Here is a 22,031-nt window from a genome sequence, read left to right as displayed (position 1 = left end):
ATGATTGGAGAAGTGAAGCATGGATATGATCCTAGAAGCTATGAAGAAGCGATATTAGATATCGATTCTGGAAAATGGCTAGAAGCTATGAACTTTGAGATAGAGTCCATGCATGCTAATCAAGTATGGACTCTTGTTGATCCTCAAGAAGGAATACTTCTTATTGGATGTAAATAGGTCTTCAAGAGAAAGATTGGCAAACATGGAAAGGTAGAGACCTATAAAGTTAGACTGGTTGCGAAAGGTTATACTAAGAAATAAGGATTGGATTATGAGGAATCTTTCTCACTAGTCACCATGCTTAAATCAATCAGGATTATGCTAACCATAGTTGCACACTATGATGATGAGATATGGCAGATGGATGTCAAATAGCGTTCCACAATGGATTTATTAAGGAAAATATCTACATGCAACAACCTATAGGTTTTGTATCCAGATATGAAAGAAATAAATTGTGTAAGCTGCATAGATCCATTTATGGGTTAAAACAACTTCAAGAGGCTAGAACATCTAGTTTGATGAAACAATCAAAATGTTTGGTTTTATAAAGAATTCGGATGAACCTTGTGTTTATAAGTGGACAAAGGATCGTCCAATCATATTTCTCATACTGTATGTAGATGACGTACTATTGAAGGGAAATGACATTGGAATGATGACTAAAGTTAAAATATGGTTATCTAGAACATTCTCCATGGAAGACTTAGGAGAAACAACCTATATCGTAGGATTTCGTATCTATAGAGATAGAGCAAAAGGATTAATATGCTTATCCCAAAGGATGTACATAGAAAAGATGCTAAAACAGTTCAGCATGCAAGACTCTAAAGGGGCTTTTTTTTGCCCTGTAGTCACAGAGTTCATCTTTCGAAAGAAATGAGTACCAAGACTGATCAAAAGCACGAGCGGATGCATATGATACCCTATGCTTTAGTTGTAGGTAGTCTCATGTACGCTATGCTATGTACTTGGCCTCATATAACATATGTTGTAAGTGTTACAGGTAGATATCAGTCCAACCTAGAGGAGAAGCACTGGTCTACTGTTAAAACAATCCTTAAGCACTTAAGAAGAACTAAGGATTTAATCATGAGTTACGAAGGTTTAGAATTGAAGATTCAGAGATGCTCGGGCTCTGATTTTAAGTCAAACATGGATGATAAAAAGTGTACATCTGGATTCATTTTCACTTGTAATGGAGGTGCAGTCAATTGGAAAAGTTCCAAACAGTCGACTACTGCCAATTCCACTACAGAAGCTGAATATATTGCCACTTTGAAAATAGCAAAAGAAGTTGTCTAGATGTGCAAGTTCTTAATTGAACTTGATGTGGTTCCAAACATGGGTTATCCGATAACCTTGTATTGTAACAATACTGGTGATATAGCACAGGCAAAGGAACCAAGGGCGCACCAAAAATCAAAACATATTCAGTGTAAATATCACATTTTGAGAGAATTCATTGGAGCTAGAGAAATTTTGGTGTAGAAAACACCTTTAGCTGAGAATGTAGTTAACCCACTCACTAAAGCGATGACATAGAAGCAGTTGGACTATCATGTTGAGGAGACAAGCATCATCTACCACAGCGATTGACTTTAGTTCAAGTGAGAGTTTTGTTAGTGTATGCTTTAGGAACCAATCGTGTTGTCAGTTCCAAGACATTAAATCTTGTGAATAGTTTATCAACAAAAGAAAGTGTTCTTGTTTCACATGTTGATTTACCGCTTCATTTATATTATTAATACCACATGTGAAATGTCTGGATGATACGAATCTTCAAAAGATCAAATCATCAAAGCAGTCTCTACGTAAGTAATGTTAATTGGGCAATAACACTGTATAGTATGTATGCTAAATGTCTCCATTGAATATCATGTGATGGTATTAGTGTGTGTGATTATAAAAGTTATATCACTATGACATTAGCATGGATAAACAGTTAGTGAACTATTTATCGAATATGACCAATTACGATGAATCACATAGACATTTAGAATGTGGTCAATGGTACATCGTAGAATCTTACTAGTGTACCACTAGTCCTTAGACTTGAGATATCACAGTTGGATTCAACACAGGATGCAGATAGTTCATATGGTTTATAAGCATAAGTCTAGTCACGTTTTATGCAAGAAGCCGGTTTGGTCATAAGTTATTCATGTGCGAGGACAAGTGATAGTCAAGACAAGATACATTAACTTGAAATAGTTTGATCTCGAGTTCTCAGTTGAATGTCAATAAACATTAGAAAAAGGAAATCTCTGGCCAAAGTATATAAGGATGTCATATGAAAAGTAGTTTCATAATGACATGTTTCATTGTATTGATTGACAATTCGATTAAAGATTAAGTTAAGGGTTTTGACATATCATGAACTTATACTTAATCAGGATTGGACGACGGAAGGATCTTACTTGATGGTATGTATGATCGGAAAAAAGTTCATTGGAGTTTAACTTCATTGTGGTGTAGGGGTTATAGAGCATTGCTAGATGCCTACCACGATCAGCGAGAGTTTCGATCATAAGGAGTTATGAAGAAATATATCAAAATATGATATTTGGCCAACGACTAGGTCATAGTGAAACTAAGTAGTCACATATTAAAACCAAATAAAAGAACAGAGTAATACATATCGTTAAAGGTTAACGATGTTCGGATTTAAATGTGTACATCCGAATTTATGTATCGGTGATAAATGATTACTCATGAAAAACTAACACTTATCATGGGTAATAAAGTCATTTGGTCATTATTGGATTAGATTCAATAATAGACTAATATATATTTATTGGACTAGATTCAATAATTGGTTATATATATTGCCTTGTTCTGTTCAACACTTGACATGACAGTTTGCTCGTAACCACCTTATCATATTATCTTTAACCGCACCAGCACATCGAGTACAATTTAGCTTTAATGCGTACGATGGTTATAAGTATTAGTAACTTCCAATAATTTCCCCTTTGTTGACTTCTTGGGGTTTTTATTTGGGCTTCATGATTGGGCTTTTAAATTAGGGACCCATTAATTTATTGGGTCTTTTTTATGCTTTTAGTAACATTTTTTTTTTTTTTTTTTTTAACATAATACAAACATACAAAATTTCATATAACATTTATCATACAACTTGATGTGACAAAAGATGATTATTGATTTTAAATAAAATAAACTTTCACCCAATCATCTTTACCATCATATTGTATAATGTATATGTATAGTCATTATTTTTTTTTAACACAATATGTAAATGATGATTTTATGTTTATTTTATACTTTATCCATTATCTGATATTTATTATAAATAAATGATATTATAAAAAGTTCATTTTCAATTATATACTACTACTTTGAAAAAAATTATAAAACAGTATTTGAAATTTTGAATTTGATTGTTTTTACTAATAAAAATTCTTTGATCAACAAAAATGAAAATTGTTTACTAATTTCGTTTAACTTGATTCTCGGGACTCATAAAATATGTAGAATAATTACTAAACTAACATAAATAATTTATTATGTAATCAACACACTATCCTTCAAGTGTCTGCACATTAATCGTAGTGATTGTTAGGGCCAAAAATCATCCTTGGCCCAATAGGCAAACGGGCCCGACACTGAAGGAGAAGCTAGGCCCAATCCCGATATGACCCAACGGATTAGGCCCATTCGGTACAAGATAGCCGCCTAAACCATGTGGGCACGAGCCTCCTAATCTCAGTCCATTTCCTAGGTCCATGGGCGAATCCAGAGCCCACAACCCCCTCAGAATACTTTCCTACTCCTGATCAATCCCCATCAAGGTCACCTTCCTATTCTTGATACTTTCCTCCGGAGTCACTTTCCTACGGAGTCACTTTCCTGATCAGAATCACTTTCCTATCCGGACACTGGTAAGACAGTTTACCACGACCCTAATTCTGCTAGGGTTTGCATCAGAGTCATGCTAGGACTCCTACTTCTACCAGGATTTGGAGACCAGACAAGCACTATATAAGCAGAGGCAGCCCTCTCACAAGGGAGATCACATTACACCTTCACACACCGAAGCTCCTACTTGGAGCTTTACATCACCGCCGTAGTCACGGTCCCCGACTAGACTTCGGTAATCTCTATTCCCTAGCCCTCACTATATAGCCTTTTTCAGTCTTGTGACTTGAGCGTCGGAGTGCCTACGGCAAACACCACCTCGGTGTTTCCTGTCTCTTACGCGTGTGTTTCTTCTACATGTGCAGGTACAGCGGACGCTGGTGCCTAACCTCACGGGATCAGACCCCCCCTTCTGTACAGGTAGATTTTTACGTCTACAGTTTGGTGCCCACCGTGGGGACTCTAGCATCATTTGGCTCAACGAACCTTGCTACGTGGAGGAACATTCAATGGCGTGCATCCCGACAACGTTAACCTCGGCCTCGAGGCCAGACTGGGGTTTTGACCTCTCTCATGCAACAAAATTCCGACAAGGTGGCCGCACTGGAAGCTGAACAATGCAATCCGGACCGAAAATGCGTCCATTAGGGCTGAAAACCAGTCTGTAAAAGAGAAGTGAGTCAATTCTATGATCTCGAGTTCTTGCCCAACCAAGTAACCCAATCGGTTCTGCCCCCTACCCATCTATGCAACCACATCCACACCAGAGCATCAGCCCTGATCTCCGGTAAAGGCCGTGTCCGTAAGCACACTGGTGCTGGAAGACTCCGGTTTGACTAAGGAGACAAGATATGCACAGAAACACCATCCAGCCGACCCATGCCTTGTAACCAAGATAATCCAATAACGGAAAGCCACATCCACAAGACCAGCCCACCCTCACCGTCCCGCTTCACCTCCAGTTACAACTAAACACAAACCCTATCGGCTCGGCTCACCCTCGCGGGTTGAATGACCCAAACAAACCAACTCAGCACTCGAGCTCATCCATCCTGACTGACCGAGCGACTACCAATCGACTCCACTGACATTCATGTAGGGCGAAACAATAGAACAGTGACAATGGGAGTCACCCACCGGAAGGGATGACGAAGATCCTGCACAAGGAATGCACGAAGAACGATCTATCAGACTACCCCCGAGGGATGACCCAACAGAATGTGCTAAGAACGAATGCAGCAAGCAGTAGACCCAAATAGACAGAATGACCGGTAGTATCCCCTTGCCTATGGAACAAGTATTGGCCAAAAGACTGGCCGACATCGAGGCAGGGATGAGACGTATTCCAGGTATGCGGGTCCAAACCAGAAGAGCAAGCCCCATGTTACGCTGATTCACCCTTGTGGATGAGATCGCCCTAGCCGACATGCCCCAGAATTCACCATCCCAACATGAAACCGTACGATGGTACCACCGACCCGAATGACCACATAGCCTCGTACAAGCAGCGAATGTTTACGTCTCAATACCCCGAACGCTTAGGGAAGCCTGCATGTGCAAGAGTTTCGGTTCTAGTCTATTTGGCCTGGCACTCCATGGTACACGAACCTCTTGAAGGATCCAGACTCATTCGCCTAGCTTACTGACACCTTCGTGGAATAATTCGCCAGCAGCAAGAAACTAGAGAAACTATCGGCCGACCTATACGAATATACCAGAGAAGGGGAGAGCCATTGAGAGAATATGTCAGCAGATTCAATAGAGAAAAGATCTCTATCCCCTCGTAACCCTAAGATTGCTGTGGACGCTTTCAGGAAAGGCCTCCTCAGAGAAATATACAAAGAACTTACGAAGTTGGGTTGCACCACAATGGAAGATGCTCTGGCCCGGGCGGTTATCCAGATAAGATGGAGGAAGATGAGATGACCAAGCTGCCCATTCTAGAATGAATCAAGGCGGAGCGACAAGAAGCCAGAGCCTAGACGGTTAGAGCACCGCTACCAACCTCCAAAAACGTACCAACCTCAGCACGCAATTGAGCAGAGTCAGGAAGCTTTATGATCACAACCCACGAGAAATGTAAACAGGCAGTTTGGATCGAACACACAAAATACCAGAGTACAACCTCAATGTGAACCAACCCAGTCTAGCAATAATGAAGGACTGGGATCCACTGTCAAGTGGATGGCAAGCTCAATCTCGAGGCAGGAGAGACAAAACCAAGTGGTGCGAGTTCCACAGCGACCATGGGCACAACACCGGAGACGTATTGCCTTGCGGCCGAGGTTGCTGCATTCTGAAGGGGACATCTCCGTGATCTACTTATTGACAAGAGGAAGAACACCATTAGCCAGAAAGCTACAAAAAACCGTCACCCCCTCCGCGGGAACCCATACTGAAGGTTTCTATTCGCTCATCTGGAGGATCAGAGATCAGTAGAGTAAGTTACTCATCGGCCAAGCGATATGCTAGAGCCAACCACCACCATGAAGTACAGTCCATCCATCCAGTCTCGCGATCACACTCTCATCAGGTAATTCAGTTTGAAGATAACGAACGATCACCCTGGCCGTTCTCATCACAACCCTTTAGTCGTCTCCTACAGATTGCCAACATCCTAGTGAAAAGGGTGTTCGTATATAGAGGTTTGTCAGCAAACATCCTGTCCTGAAGCAGTCAAGGCAATGGGACTAGAGAAGCAAACATCAATAGGTGGCTGACCCTGCTGGTTGGGGTCAACTCGGAGCAGAAATACTCTGTCGAAGAGAGATCACTTCCCATCTACGCCGGTGGAATAACAAACAGACCGTCTTCCTGGTGATCGAACTGCCCATCTCCCTACAAGTCATTTTGGGCCGCCCTTGGATCCATGACATACGGGCAGCCTATCTACCTTCCACCCGACGATCGGTTTCAACCAAGTGGGGAGTACGAGAGATCAAGGGCGACCCCAAAGCTTCCAGGGACTGCTACAAAAACGCCTTCAAGAGCAAAGGAAACTCTTCATAGCAATTACAGTCTCATCAACCCCTCGGAACCGAGCCTGACCAACCGACTATGAGAGTTGGATGAAGTGCACATACATCCGACGACCCAGAAAGAAAGACACATATAGGCTCCTGCCGAACCCGAGACAAGAGAGAAGCTAATAGAATTTCTCAAAAGAACGAAAGACTGCTTCGCCTGGTCCACGCCAACATGACCGAAACAGTCCAGACGCAATGGTCCACCAACTCAAGAAAGATCCGGATCACCCACCAGTTAAGCAGAGGAGGAGGAAATTCGCACCTGAGCGAACCAGATCGTTAATGAAGAGATTGAAATCCTAAGCAACGACATGACAGAGAGGTCCACTACCCCGAATGGTTAGCAAACGTCATGGTCATAAAGAAAAAGAACGGGAAGTGGAGAGTCTGCATCGACTTCGCTGACTTGAACAAAGCCTGCCCCAAGGATTCTTTCCCACTCCCACATATCGACATGATGGTAGATGCGACGCAGGGCACGAACTCCTTAGTTTCATGGATGCTTTCTCGGGATATAACCAGATTCTTATGCATCCGGACGACCAAGAGAAGATAGCCTTCATCACAGAGAGGGGAACCTACTGCTACAAAGTAATGCCGTTTGGATGAAGAACGCTGGGGCCACCTACCAACGTCTAGTCAACAAAATGTTCTTTGACCACTTAGGAAGACCATGGAGGTTTACATCGATGACATGCTCGTCAAGTCCCTGATTGGCGAACACCCTTGATCACCTTAGCTAGGCATCGTCGTCTCCGGAAGTACAACATGAAGTTGAACCCAGCCAAGTGCTCATTTGGCGTTCATCAGGTAAATTCTTGGGCTATATGGTTACTCAGCGAGGGATAGAAGCAAACCCCGACCAGATCAGAGCGATCCTCAACATACCATCCCCGACTTGCATCAGAAATGTCCAGCGCTTGCAGGACGAGTGCGCCCTGAGCCGTTTCATCTCAAATCAGCTGATAAATGCCACCTATTCTCCATGCCTCAAGAAGTCCAAGAAGTTCGACTGGAACCCTTCTGCGAAGAAGCCCTACAACAGTTGAAGAGGTATCTGACCACACCCCCATTCTTTCCAAACTTGTGGACAGGGAGAAGCTCTACTTTTACCTAGCAGTCTCAGAGACAGCCATCTCGGCAGTGCTAGTTCGAGAAGAAGAATCAAAGCAGTTACCGGTCTACTAGTGAGCAAGTCGCCTCGACGCAGAAACTCGGTACAGTCAACTGGAGAAACTGGCCCTCGCCCTCGTCCATGCATCCAGGAAGCTCAGGGTGTACTTTCAGTGCCACTCCATTGTTGTAATCACCTCCTTCCCACTCAAGAAGATACTGCACAAACCGAACTATCAGGCCGACTCATGCAATGGACAATAGAGCTTAGTGAGGTGTTATAAGCCTACCATCCCGCACCCGTCAAGTCCTAGACACTGGCAGACTTCATTACCGACTTCACACCTGTGCCACCACCAAGGCTGAAAGAGAGTTACATTGCATGAACGGCGCACACCACCCTCAAGTGGACCTCTCTAGTAGACGGATCGAGTAATGTCAATGGAGCGGACTCAAAATAGTACTGATCGCACCAGAGAGAGACATCATCCAGCGAGTAATCTGGTTGTGGGTTGAAGTGCACGAATAACGAGGCCGAATATGAAGCCCTCTAGCTGGACTTTCCTTGGCCAGAGAAATTGGAGCCAGAGATTGGAAGTGAAGTCCGATCCAACTAGTAGTCAATGAACTACAAGGCAGTATCAAGCACGCGATTCAAAGATGACATCCTATTTGAGCATGGTCAAAGAGTTGTGGCCAAATTCGAAGAGTTCTCAATCGTACAGATCTTAGAGCTGAGAACTACCATGCTGACCCTCGCCAACCTTGGCTCGGCACTCCATGTTTTCCTAGTCATCATTCCCTCTTATTCATGCAGTGGCCAGCCAATTGGAAGGAACCACACCGAACAAGTCTCCCGTAGAGCCATGGGCGTTGAAAAAGCGACTACTGGATGACCCTGATAATAAGATACCTGGAAGATGATGAGCTCCCGGCTGACAAGAATGAAGCACGCCGACTGAAAGCAAGAGTCGCCAGATTCACCATAACATGAGGGCCAACTCCTCAGAAAGTTATTCTGGGCCCTTATCTCAAATGCATAAGCCCAAAAGAAAGCCTAAAGTGTTCTAGCCGAACTCCATGAAGGCGAATGCGGCAACCACGCGGGGGGCGAGTCTTGAACACCGGGTGATCACCGCTGGATACTACTGGTCGACCATATGCATCAATTCGAACGCTTACGTGAAGAAGTGCGACAGCTGTAAAGGTTGCCCATGTCTCACACCTCCCACCAGAACGACTCCATTCCATTCACACCTTGGCATTTATGAAGTGGGGAATGGATATCGTGGGAAAGCTACCTACTGCACCAGGGCAACGAGTCTCATGTTGCTTGTGACATACTACTTCACCAAGTGGATCGAAGACGAAGCCTTTGCACAATTCAGAGATCGAGAGGTAAAAGCTCATCTGGAAGAATGTAATCTGTGGTTCGGAATACCGAAGGAGATTGTACCGAAATGGATCCCAGTTCATTGTTCAGGCTTCAGGGATTTCTGTGACATGTGGGGAATAAAGTTGAGCTTCTCAACACGCCGCAACCCCAGTCTAATGGCCAGGCGAGTCATCAAACAAGACCATCATACAGACATTGAAGAAGCGATTGCAGAAAGCTAAGGGCGCATGGGCAGACGAGCTACCTGGAGTCCTCGGCATACCGAACCACGACTCGATCATCAACTGGTGAAACCCCGTTCTCCCTGACATACAGTTCTGAAGCAGTCATTCCAGCTGAAGTATCAGTTCCGTCATCAGGCTCCAATGGGCGGACGAGGAATCACGACACAACCTTTGTCAGAACCTAGACACTGTGGACGAGCACGGGAACGGGCGAGCATCACAACGCAGTTTACTAGCAATAGGCCGCCTGACATATAACCGAAACGTGAGGATCGTACTTTCAAGATAGGCGACTGGGTCCCCGCAGGGTCTTCAAAACACTAAGGAGATACTCTGGCAAACTCGACCCACTTGGAAGGTCCTACAAGATAATCAAAGCAGCCGGGAAGGGTGCCTATAAACTCTAGACCCCGAGGGCAAGACATCAACAACAGTTGGAATGCCATTCACTCAAACGCTATTACCACTAGGTGAACTTTGTTTTCTTTTTTCATTTTAAAAAAGGATGAGTGGGCCTGTCCACCTCCTCTTAGACAGTCGGCTTCATGGCCAAATATTTAATGAAGTACTATTCAGAAGTTTTCGTCTCCAAAACCGACCCCGGTCATGAATTACGGACACCTTCAAACGGCCTACTCGATAAACGTAAGTACACTTTGGATGGCCATGCCGATAAACGTACGGACACCTTCAAATCGGCCTACCCGATAAACGTACGTACACCTTCGGATCGGCCTGCCGATAAAGTACGTAACCTTCGGTCAGCCATGCCGATAAACGTACGGACACCTTCAAATCGGCCTGCTAATAAACGTACGTACACTTAATCGGCCTGCCTGATAAACATACGTACACCTTCAATGACCTGCTCGATAAACGTACGTACACTTTGGATCGGCCATGTCGATAAACGTACGGACACCTTCAAAAGACTTGCCGATAAACGTACAGACACCTCAAATCGGCCTGCCCGAAAACGTACGTACACCTTCAGATCGGCCCTGCCGATAACGTATGGACACCTTCAAATCGGCCTGCTGATAAAGTACGTACACCTTCGAATCGACCTTGCCCGATAACATAATGACACCTTCAAATCGACCCTGCCGATAAACGTATTGACACCTTCAAATCGGCCCTATCGATAAACTGACACCATCAAATCAGCCCTGCCGATAAATGTACGCTACATGAATTGACCCTAATCGATTTACAATGACATCCTCGGATCGACCCTTCCCGATTCACGAGTTGCACCTTCGTATTGGCCCTACTCGATCTACGAAACTCAGCACGACTTATGATTCACACCACCTAGTCGGCCTGATCGACCCAAGAAATCAACTCCAGTTTGACTTCGTTCATCCACGGAAAGTACACTCGGTCGACCAACGAAAGAATGGTCTTCACACTAGTGACAAGCAAAGCACTAATCCAGCCCAACAGACGCTACATGCCTTAGCCATAGGCCATCTAAAGTAACATACACGACGTAGTGCACCTACAAGTAAAGAAAAACAGTTCATCATCCAAGAGGACAGCATAGAAGTCAAAATGGTCAAATGTTACATATATAACATTAAACGGCTTAGTTCAGATACAAAAAATGGCACACACGCCAGACAAAAGGGCATCGCAGGCCCCAAAACACATAATAAAGAAAAAAAGCTAAGTATCCTTAGCACGAGCTTCATCCCCCATCGCCGAATCGATCACCATGTCTGTACTGCCAGCGTCAGCCCAGCACCCTGGCCGCCCGCATCATCAACACCCGATAGCCTCGGTGGCTGAGGTCAGGCATCTGCTGTCGTCGCCCCGGATGACTACCTCCTTCGTCCAGTAACTCCTGCATGAGCAAGATGTCTTCATCCGGATCCCAATGAGAGGTTCGTCCTTCTTTGAACTCCCGATGAGCTTACCTCGGGCCTTAATGATAGCATCATCAGCATGGAGATGCACTACTCCCTGAGAGACTCGACCTTTGCGGTTTCTCGGCCAACTCACGCCTCAGTCTCTCGATCTCATGCTCACTATCCCTTAGATGATGTGAAACTCTTGCTCGGCCTTCTGGGCCGCCATATCCTTCTGGTGCGGGCTGGTGTGGCCTTGGACACATCCTGTACACGTTTCTCCTGCGCCACGACAGACTTCCTCAGGTGAAGACTACTAGCGAGTACCTGCCACACAAAACATTGCAATCAGAACAAGATTCAGAAACAAAATCATCAAACACTACTGTAATACCTGAACGGAGCGGGCTACCCCCCAATCAACCGTAGCAACTGCACCCATCTGGTTAAGCCGCGCCTCATCCGTCAGGAACAAAAATGAGTTGGCCAACTTACTATGGTAGTTGCATCAGAGAAGTCGACGCATTAGCCGGAATGTGATGGTAATCGTTCCGGCCTCTTCAACCACAACCGTGGTCTGGGATGACCCGGCTCCAACTGCAGGCTGCTGACACAAGGCTGCTGACTCGATGGCGTTGCTAGCACATATCTATCCTCTGTTTCCCTGGCTAAAGACTCCCTACTCCTTTTCTTGCGGCGTCGGGTGATAGATTTGCTCGTGCTCGGGATAGTCAACTTTTAATCAGCGACTCTGCAAGTGCAAACTCTCTAACGGTTAGTGGGTTCAGTTGGACTCACCAAAAATGATATGGTTACGGTATCGACTAGAAGCACATCCCAAGTCTGCTTCAGCGAGGGGAAGGAGTACCTCTCTGTATCGCCTCACTCGGCCCAAAGAAGTGTGGTCCTCAGGTTGGACTCTGCTAGCACTACTCGCCAATCCCTCTGCTCTAATGGGAGGCTAACACTCTCTGGGTCGCTACGTCCAAGCCGTCTCCGCTCTGCCTAGCCCGATGAACCAAGCTTGCAAACAAAAAACCAATCAAGATTAGTAATCAAAAGTACGAAAGAAACAATTAAGCTCACCAGTAGCTTGCTAGCCGATCGGGATCTCGCCTGTCCTCTCTCTCAAATACAGCTTGACCCCTCAGGTAGAAATATCGGTCTTTCCAGTTCTATCACGGACCATAGGTCGGTCACCAAGTGAGCCGATCATGCCTCAAGTTCAAAAGTAACGACCCTTCTCTTTATCGTTCTCCTTCAAGAAGTAGGAGTACAGTAGCTTGTGCAGCCCGAACCTCACTTGGTTCCGAACACAAAGGTCTTCCAAAGCCATTAGCAGTCTCAAGCATTCGGCATAAGCTGAGACGGGCAATAATGAAGTGATTCAGCACCTCCCAGACGAGGCGAGGCACATACAACCTAACCGTCATGAACCACTTCTCGTAAACACTAATCCAGTCCTTTGCCCTAATCAACCGCTGTACGATCGTGGCATCCGGATATCAACCGAACTTGGAATGTGATACCAGGTCTGGATGCATCACAATCACTATCTTTCAGCAGGGTGGATAATCTCTAGTCAAAATCCCGTGCCTGTTGTTGGCTCTTTTTAGAGCCACTCTGGAAGAAGATGGACTATCAACTCTTTCGGAGTCTTTCCTACTCTTCCCATGCCTGCTGAGCCACTCGGCCCAGCCTCACTCGACCCTGGAGCGGCTATACTAACTCAGTCGGCATGCCCACCGGAACGCCCCCTCAGGCATCACACTATAGTCGGGGCATGCTCATACTCATCCCCTAAGTATGCCACAATCCCGCTCGAACTAGTCGATTCAGAATCGACATGTTGGCTTGATCGCCAACCCAACAGATCGATCCCAGCCTCGCTCCTTACCGCCAAAAATGCTAAGTGTCAACCACCCGACCCGAGACACTGAATATCAAGATCAGAAACAGAGTTGCCACTCGTCCCTCAGTATCGGTCTACCTACCCAGAGCAGTTTAACCTAAACCTTGGTCGACCCTCCCGGTCAACCGACCGACTCTAGATTCTAACCTTCCTTGGCTGCCTAGGTGACCGACCCAGCCAATCCCTAATCAAGGTATTCCCTTGCTCGCCCTGGGTGACGCACAGCATTCCCTGATCAAGGTATCACTCGTTCGCCCTAGGCAACCGATTGGTCCCCAAGGTTAACTAATTCTACTCACCCCTTCTCACCGATCAAGCAACTCAATCACCCGCTCGGTCGGACGACCGACCGACTCTACACTCCACTCCTACCTTTCCTCACTTGGTTGGACGATGGACGACCTAACCCACAACTCCAAGACGGCACCTGTCGGTCAAGAGACCGACCGAACGAACTTACATCTAACTCGACTTTGCCTTCCAAATTCCGTCCAAAACATCCGAAGAAGGCCCAAAAAATTAGTCAAGACGCCGGAAACCACCGGAAATACCAAAATTCATGCCTATTCCAGAAATCTATACTCTGAACTCCTCAAAAATCCTCAAAACTAACGCCGAGCTCAGAACTTCAATCTATCTCCAAAACACAACAAAATCTACCAAAATAGACAAAGAAACGCAAAAAGAGAAACACACGGAAAACGAAATATTTACCATGAAAGGAGCCAAAGTCTACCGAAAGAAGTACCGTCGCGAAAAGAGACCAAAAACGCAGAAGAAAAAATCTTTTTCTGAACAAAAACGGAGGAAACTGCAAATGGAGACGAACGACCTGTTCACTTATTTTTAAAAGAAAAAAACTGACAGGTGAAACACTTGGCAGCCCAGATTGGCTATGGGTCAAAGCGCCTTTTTGTTTTTCCCGCCTCAAAAACGAGGATCTGATCCTCGCGAACACGTGGCAAACACCATACGCTGGGAAACCGTAACGCAAGGAAGCTTGAATCGATCGCCCAGATCTGTCTACCGAGTCAACCACCCCGGTCGTGGACTTAATACCCTCACGAATCACATGTTAGGAGGCCTCCCCGACTGATCGATCGACTGGGGACGATCCAGCCCGAGCCCTCGCCCAGTTGTCCTTCGCGGGGACGAAGTGGACAACCAATGTCAGAGCTCGCATACAACATCCACTTGGTCGCACACTCCTCCTGACCGACTAGCATTGACTCTTAAAGGCCCTCAAATGTCTTATGCTTTTTGGCCTAGAGGGCCCGGCCGACCAACGATCAGCTTGGAACGGCCCGTTTCGAGCATCTTCAGAACAAAAGAGGCCTCGCCGTTGCGTTCCGTAGCGGATGAATGAACAACTTTTGGTCGAAGTACTATCTCGTCCACTCGAAGCGCCACGACTACCGACGAGGCGAACATTTTGAGATTAATAACTTTTACCTCACTTGACCAGGCATGCCGAGCGACATGGGCATGCCGAGCGATCGGGCGTAACGAACGAAGCGCCTACGCTCCGAAGCTACATCTCTGACCCTTCAGTCCTTCATAGCGATCGGGCACAGCACTCTAATGATGGTATACTCTGGATCGGCATGGATAACCGAACGACCCAGAACAAAAATCACTTGGATCAGTACACTAAAACCGGTCATCCCGAAAGAATGATCGAGCGTCATCGATGGTTCCTACTCTCTGACTTAAGAAACTCTTAACCAGAGAGTGGGGGACAAATGGTAGGGCCAAAAATCGCCTTGGCCCAAATAGGCAAACGGGCCCGACACTGAAAGAGAAGCTAGGCCCAATCCCGATATGACCAACCGGATTAGGCCATTCGATCAAGATATAGCCGGCCCAAACCACGTGGGCACAAGTCCTAATCCAGTCCATTTCTAGGTCATGGGCGAATCCAGAGCCCACGACTCCCTCATAATACTTCCTACTCCGATTAATTCCCATTCAAGGTCACCTTCTATTCTGATCACTTTCCAACTCGGAGTCACTTTCCTTATCAGAATCACTTCCTATAGACAAATGGTAAGACAGTTTACCCGACACCTAATTCTTGCTAGGGTTTGCATCAGAGTCATGTAGGACTCCTACTTCTAGGTTGGGAGACCAGACAATCACTATATAAGCAGAGGGGTAGCCCTTCACAAGGGAGATCACATTACACCTTCACACCCGAAGCTCCTACTTGAGAGCTTTACATCACCGCCGTAGTCACGGTCCCCGACTAGACTTCTGGTAATCTCTATTCCCTAGCCCTCACTATATTAGCCTTTTTCAGTCTTGCTGACTTGAGCGTCGGAGTGCCTACGGCAAACACCACCCCGGTGTTTCCGTTCGCTTTACGCGTGTGTTTCTCTACATGTGCAGGTGTAGCGGATCGCTGGTGGCCTCAACCTCACGGGATCAGACCCCCCCTTCCGTACAGGTAGATTTTTACGTCTACAGTGATTAGCCTACTTAATTCTTATTCTAAAATATTACTATTTTTTTAGTCAGTTGTCAATGATTTATTATATTTATCCTTTATGAGATGGTTTAATATGAATGTATCTAATATTATTATTATATTTATCCCACTATTTCAAGAGATTACTAAATGTATGATAATATTAAGTGATTGATCAATGTCAATTGTTGACTTTGTACAAATTGAAGCATAGGATAATAAGTTATGATGTTGATATATAATGTAAAATTCTTTGATGGGTAAGATTAGTTTAATGCAAAATGAGATAGGAACATCTTTGGATTGAACAAAAATTGTCAATTTGGGGAGACAATGGAGAGAAGCCAGATGCAAATGGGTAAGGGGTGTCAATAATGGTTTTGTTTTCTAGGTATTACATTTCCATGTCCACATAGACTCTTTTGTTTCTTTCCTAAATTCCCAACCAAAATTACAACAGCTTGGTGAAACCTTGTGTTTGTGGATGGTGAAATCAATTTTTATGCTTAACTAATTGATGAAATTTCCAATATGTTAGATGTGATTCTGAATTGAGGAAGTTTTCTTTCTTGATTATAAAATTACCAAGACAATGAGGACGTGGTTAAATTTATAAAATATTTTTTTTAATTTTAAAAAGGGTTAGTTTCATCAATCCTCTAAGAGATCATCATGTTTCAAACGCCCATCTAGTTTTTAGAATAAACTATTAAACATCCCTCTAAAGCATTGAAATTTGAAAACATTAAAAATCCATTGCAAAACTTAAAACCCCCCTAAAGAAGGACATATTTAATAGTTTTTGAAAATTGTGAAGTCCTTAAGACTTAATCATCTCCTAGAGAAATAGATGAAATTAACTCTTGTAAAACTAGTCAACATTGAGATAGAGGACACCGACTCGTATTAGTCTGTATTACTTGTAATGTTACATAATTGGAGGAATGTACATATTATGATTTTTCTTATGCAAAGAATAAAGTAAAAATAAATTTAAATTAATGATAATGTTACAAGTATCCTAATTTTTAGACCTGTTTTTTCGGCATAAACTATTTTAAAGTGGGTATTTCTTTTAACATAAGAACTGACATGAAAAGTTTAAAACAACTTATTATCTCCGCCTAGTTGGATTCTTTCAAGAGTTATAATTTTGGCATAAATCTGATACTTAATTTTATAAAAAGATTAAATTATTAGATGAATCAATTCTTTGGAATCTAAGAGAAAAAATGTATCTTAGTATCTACAGCATGACACCATTGGTTAATTCAATTGTGCTGGCCCTCCCATTCTAACTTCAAGAAATTTGTAAACGTTGTGTTGTGGTTTAAATAGAAGCCGGCAAGAGCCGGCCACAAGTGCTTCCAAGAGCAAAAATTGAAAAGGAAATTGCCGGCTACAAGTGCTTCCAAGAGCAAAAATTGAAAAGGACGTGTCTAAGTAAGCGTGCGCTAAGACACCACTATATCTTTTGTTAGATGACTTTTTGGTTAAAGCATTGAAATTGAAAACTACGTTGTTGGAAAGTGCTTTCAAAGTATTTGCATCAATTATTTCTTATTGGCAAAGCCAAACAACCCCTAAAAGACAATTTTATCTACTTTATATTATTATAGTCTATGTGATGGGATGGGACCAACTGCAAAAAAAAAAAGAAAGAAAAGATTTAGATAACAATCTTTGAATCTTTTATCACATGGATGGAATTTTTTTCTTTATTTGTTCTTGCTTTTATTTGAAGTAAATCATGAGATATTTATGTAATTATCAATTGAACAAAAAAAGAGGAAAGGTAAACCTTACAAGTTACAAGAAAATAGAAAAATACAACTTATTATTTTTCACTAATTAAATTTAATTGCTAGATTAACATTACAATAATACAAAATCAATAGATATTAGTATTTCACAGGAAAAATGGTTATTAACTTATGTTATGAAATTTTTTTGTAAAATTAAAATGATGTAATACATTTGATACATATGATTAAAATAACATAATAAATAGAAAAAAAAATAACTAAATTAAGTTAATAATTTATTATCAATATAATCTTTCATTTTTTAATCCATATTGTTTTGTGTCATGTATAAGTTTAAAACAATTACAATATGCATAAAAAAAAAAAGTTTGGATATTATATTTTCACAATGATAAAACTTAAAATTATACTCTTATATTCAAACCATGTGAAAAATAATTATTTAATGATTTGATAATATTATGAAATCATTATAAAGATTAATAGATAATTATTTATTGATCGATAATATTATCAAATTATTATGAAGATTAATAGAACATGATAAAAGTTTTATAATATTATCAAAATACAAGAAAAGCTAATATATATATATATTAAAAGCCTCAATATTTTAATATTAATATAATCTAAAATACAACTTAATAGAACCCGCATTTGTTTTGTTTTACTATATAGAAGCAAATGCGGTTCATCTTACCACAAGTAACTAAACATCATTATATAATTCAAACGCCTCTCCTTTGCCAGTTGGAATCCGCAACTGTGTCATTATCTTCACTCCTCCGCCCTTAAATTCTGCTACATCCATTTTACCTCTACTCAATTTCCTCATCCTAAACCTCTACAATCATGGGAATATCCAACCCAGATGAAGAATCTGCTCAATCGATTCGACCCATTTCACGTTTCAGGTACAACTCGCCCCTAGTACAGGTATGCCTAATTGGTGTTGTCTGTTTCTGTTGTCCTGGAATGTTCAATGCTTTGTCAGGAATGGGTGGTGGTGGCCAAGTTAACCACGACGCTGCTAATAATGCCAATACTGCTCTTTACACCACCTTCGCCATTTTTGGCATTCTGGGTGGTGGCATTTACAATCTTTTGGGCCCTCAAGTGACCCTCCTCTCCGCATGTTCCACTTATGTGCTTTACGCCGGCGCTTTTCTTTACTACAATCATTACCAGCATCAGACTTTTGCTATTGTTGCAGGTGCTCTTTTGGGCATCGGCGCTGGCCTTTTATGGGCGGCGGAAGGGGCCATTATGACCTCTTACCCTCCACCTAACCGGAAGGGTACTTATATTTCAATTTTTTGGAGTATTTTTAATATGGGTGGTGTTATTGGTGGACTTATTCCTTTTGTTCTTAATTACAATCGTGGTAATGATGCTACTTCTGTTAATGATGGAACTTATATTGGGTTCATTTGCTTTATGTCTGCTGGTGCTCTTCTTTCTTTGGCCGTTTTGCCACCGAGGCTTGTTGTGCGTGATGATGGGAGCCGGTGTACCAACATTAAGTACTCTAATGTGACCACTGAGGTTATTGAAATTGCTAAGTTGTTTTCGAATTGGCGGATGCTTTTGCTTATGCCTGCTTCTTGGGCTAGTAATTTCTTTTATACTTATCAGTTTAATAATGTTAATGGGGCCCTTTTTAGTCTGAGGACAAGGGGTTTGAACAATGTTTTCTATTGGGGTGCTCAAATGTTGGGTTCTGTTGGGATTGGTTATGTGTTGGATTTTAGTTTTCAGAGTAGGAGAAGAAGGGGATTTTTTGGGATTGGCTTGGTGGCTCTGTTTGGTACAGTAATTTGGGCAGGTGGTCTTGCTAATCAACTCACTTACTCTAAGCCTAAAACTGTGACGTTGGATTTCAAGGACTCTGGTCGTGATTTTGCTGGCCCCTTTGTGTTGTATTTCAGTTATGGGTTGCTGGATGCTATGTTTCAGAGTATGGTTTACTGGGTCATTGGAGCCCTGGCTAATGATTCGGAGACTCTTAGCAGGTAATTATCATGTTATGAAGCTTCAATGTTGCTTAATCATAGCCATCTTTGGAACATATTTGTAGTCGTTGCATTGTGAAAGTTTCAGTGCAGGATATTGATGTGATTGAAAGGGTGTATATGCTTTTACCATTGTGTGTATAGGTCATGTACATTGACAGACTTGTACGATTGGATGAATGCATATGCAGTTGTCATGTTAAATTCTTTTTCCTGTTCAATTAAATTGATTTCTTTTGTTGTCGCAGGTATAGTGGATTCTACAAGGGAGTGCAAAGTGCAGGGGCTGCAGTGGCTTGGCAAATTGATACTCACAAAGTTTCATTCCTCTCGCAATTGATTGTTAATTGGTCTCTCACTACGGCTGGTTATCCGTTGCTTGCACTTCTTGTCATTTTAGCTGTAAAGGACGACAATAAGGCTGAGGAAGGTCCTCCCAAGGATGTTGCTCTTCCATCTTTTGATGAAGCTTCTGGTGGGGTTGCCAAGCCAAATTAATAGCATCCCTTGTTACATTCTCTTCGTCTATATAGTTTGAACATTGTGCCTCCTATTTCTGTACTCTTGTTTTCTATAGTGCCATCTCAATCTTTCAGAAACTTGATGTCTCTCAATTGTAGAGTATATGTTGCTTCGTCATTGTCCATCCCATTAAAGGAAAGAAATAAATTTAAGATTACGTGTTTACAGCTGAATTCAGATCTCTTCTCAAGTGTTATTTGGTTTTTTCCTTTTGCTAAATTGTGTATTTGAAGTGCTTGATACATAGGAAGCTTGTAAGTTTGCCGTGGTCTTAGCCAAACTAACAAGTAATTTTTGTAGATTGCTCATTTTGAATTATATATTATAGTACTTTTATGATAGCTTGCACTGGATAGGTTGATTGCTTGATAGCATGTAATCTATTTTCGTTTCTGTTTTACTTCAGAAAACACTGATGCTACATATTATTTGCCTATAAACTAACTACACATTCATATAGATGGTTTATTAATACATCTCAAACATAGTTTTTCAGCTCATAGGAGGCTAAAGTAACTGGAAATTCTGCGAATTCGAGTTTAGGATAATTTCCTCATCATCAGATACAGATCTTGATATATTAATGTGTTAGTTTTTGCTTCATAAAGACTTCTCTTAAGAACAGTACGATCTGTTTCTGGAATTTTATGCAGAGAACACTTTCTCATGAAAATATGGTCAGTTTGTATGATAAAATCAAGGTCAAGAGTGAAGGTCTTGGGTTTCGTGGCATTTTGGAAATAATCTTATCTCCTCTGCATAACTGCTTGATCTTCATTGCCAGCACTATATACAACAAATTATGTTCTTCTGAGCTTTTAAGTATTTTGTGACGTGTAACATCATTAATCATGTGTTAATACGATCAATATGGTATTCAGGTGAAGATCATATGTCAAAGTTATCCTTGGTGTATGATGATCATTTTTTCTGGTATAATATAGGTGTCCAACGTCTTCCTCTTCATTTTGAGAACCCACTCTGCGTGTATCAACAGTTTTTAAGCAACTACGTTAGGGAAAGAGGCATCACAAGAAAAAAGTGAATTCTAATACAGTAAAACCTCTCTATAGTTATAATGGTGAGATTAACTAATTTTTTGGAGGTTATAACTTAATGGAGGTATAGTTATAAAAATTATAGACGTGTCTTGGAACCAGTAAAGATAAGTGTTATTGATGGAACTATACTGTAGTTGATGCATGGTCAATTGATGTGAAACTACAGATAATTGTCAATGGTTTTAAACATTGCAAAATTAGGACCTTCGATTTCGAAGAATTGCAAGTTACAAATGAAGTGGACGAGGAAAATAAGAGTCATTGCAAGATTGAGTGATCAGATTCGACAATTTCACTACACTAATCGAATGGATATTAATGTCTTTCTCGATCATCCAAATGAGCAACAAATAGTATATGTTTTAACCAAAAAAGAAATCATTGCTACAATTAGACAAGAAGATAAATAAAATAATCCTAAGGATGATAGTACGAAAATACAAAAAGTTTCATGCCATGAGGCTCTAAACATGCTTGAGAAGCTAAAAATATTTTGGCTTCAACAAGAAGGTGTCCATGCTAGCAAGTTATTACATACTAGCAAGGTAAAATATGTGGTAACAACTCTAAAATATAAATAATTGTCGCAAACAACTTTAAATAAATATTTTATTTTATCTTAAATCTTTAATGTAATATAACATATATTTTTTTGGTAATATATAGATAATTATTACTATGTGGATGCAATTTTCCTTAAGACGAGAATTAGAAAAATTATAACTTATTATAATGTGGAGTTTATTCTTATTTATAACTATCACAAATTAGGATTAGAATTTTTTATGACTATGTAGAGTTTA

At 42.0% G+C, this 22,031-nt stretch overlaps 2 protein-coding genes across 3 annotated transcripts; both read left to right on the top strand.

Annotated features, from left to right (window-relative positions):
• Positions 1 to 1,305, top strand: LOC116142661 (secreted RxLR effector protein 161-like). The gene is made up of 2 exons (XM_031428081.1): positions 1 to 169; positions 1,007 to 1,305. Exons 1-2 carry the CDS (start codon positions 1 to 3, stop codon positions 1,303 to 1,305), a joined length of 468 nt encoding a protein of 155 aa, XP_031283941.1.
• A 17,174-nt stretch (positions 1,306 to 18,479) lies between these two features.
• On the top strand, positions 18,480 to 20,340 carry LOC116142674 (UNC93-like protein 1). 2 transcript variants are annotated; one of them, XM_031428096.1, is made up of 3 exons: positions 18,480 to 19,458; positions 19,562 to 19,645; positions 19,894 to 20,128. In XM_031428096.1, the coding sequence occupies exons 1-3, from the start codon at positions 18,486 to 18,488 to the stop codon at positions 19,983 to 19,985; spliced, it is 1,149 nt and encodes a 382-aa protein (XP_031283956.1). In that variant the 5' UTR covers positions 18,480 to 18,485; the 3' UTR covers positions 19,986 to 20,128. The 2 variants fall into 2 exon arrangements, with proteins under 2 accessions (XP_031283956.1, XP_031283955.1); XM_031428095.1 differs by having other exon boundaries at positions 18,480 to 19,645; positions 19,894 to 20,340.
• The last annotated feature ends 1,691 nt before the right edge of the window (positions 20,341 to 22,031 follow it).

Source organism: Pistacia vera, unplaced genomic scaffold (genome assembly GCF_008641045.1).
Source record: "Pistacia vera cultivar Batoury unplaced genomic scaffold, PisVer_v2 Contig413, whole genome shotgun sequence".
Lineage (NCBI taxonomy): Eukaryota > Viridiplantae > Streptophyta > Magnoliopsida > Sapindales > Anacardiaceae > Pistacia > Pistacia vera.
The sequence above is the reverse complement of the archived record's forward strand: the minus strand, read 5'-3'. Positions and strand labels throughout refer to the sequence as shown.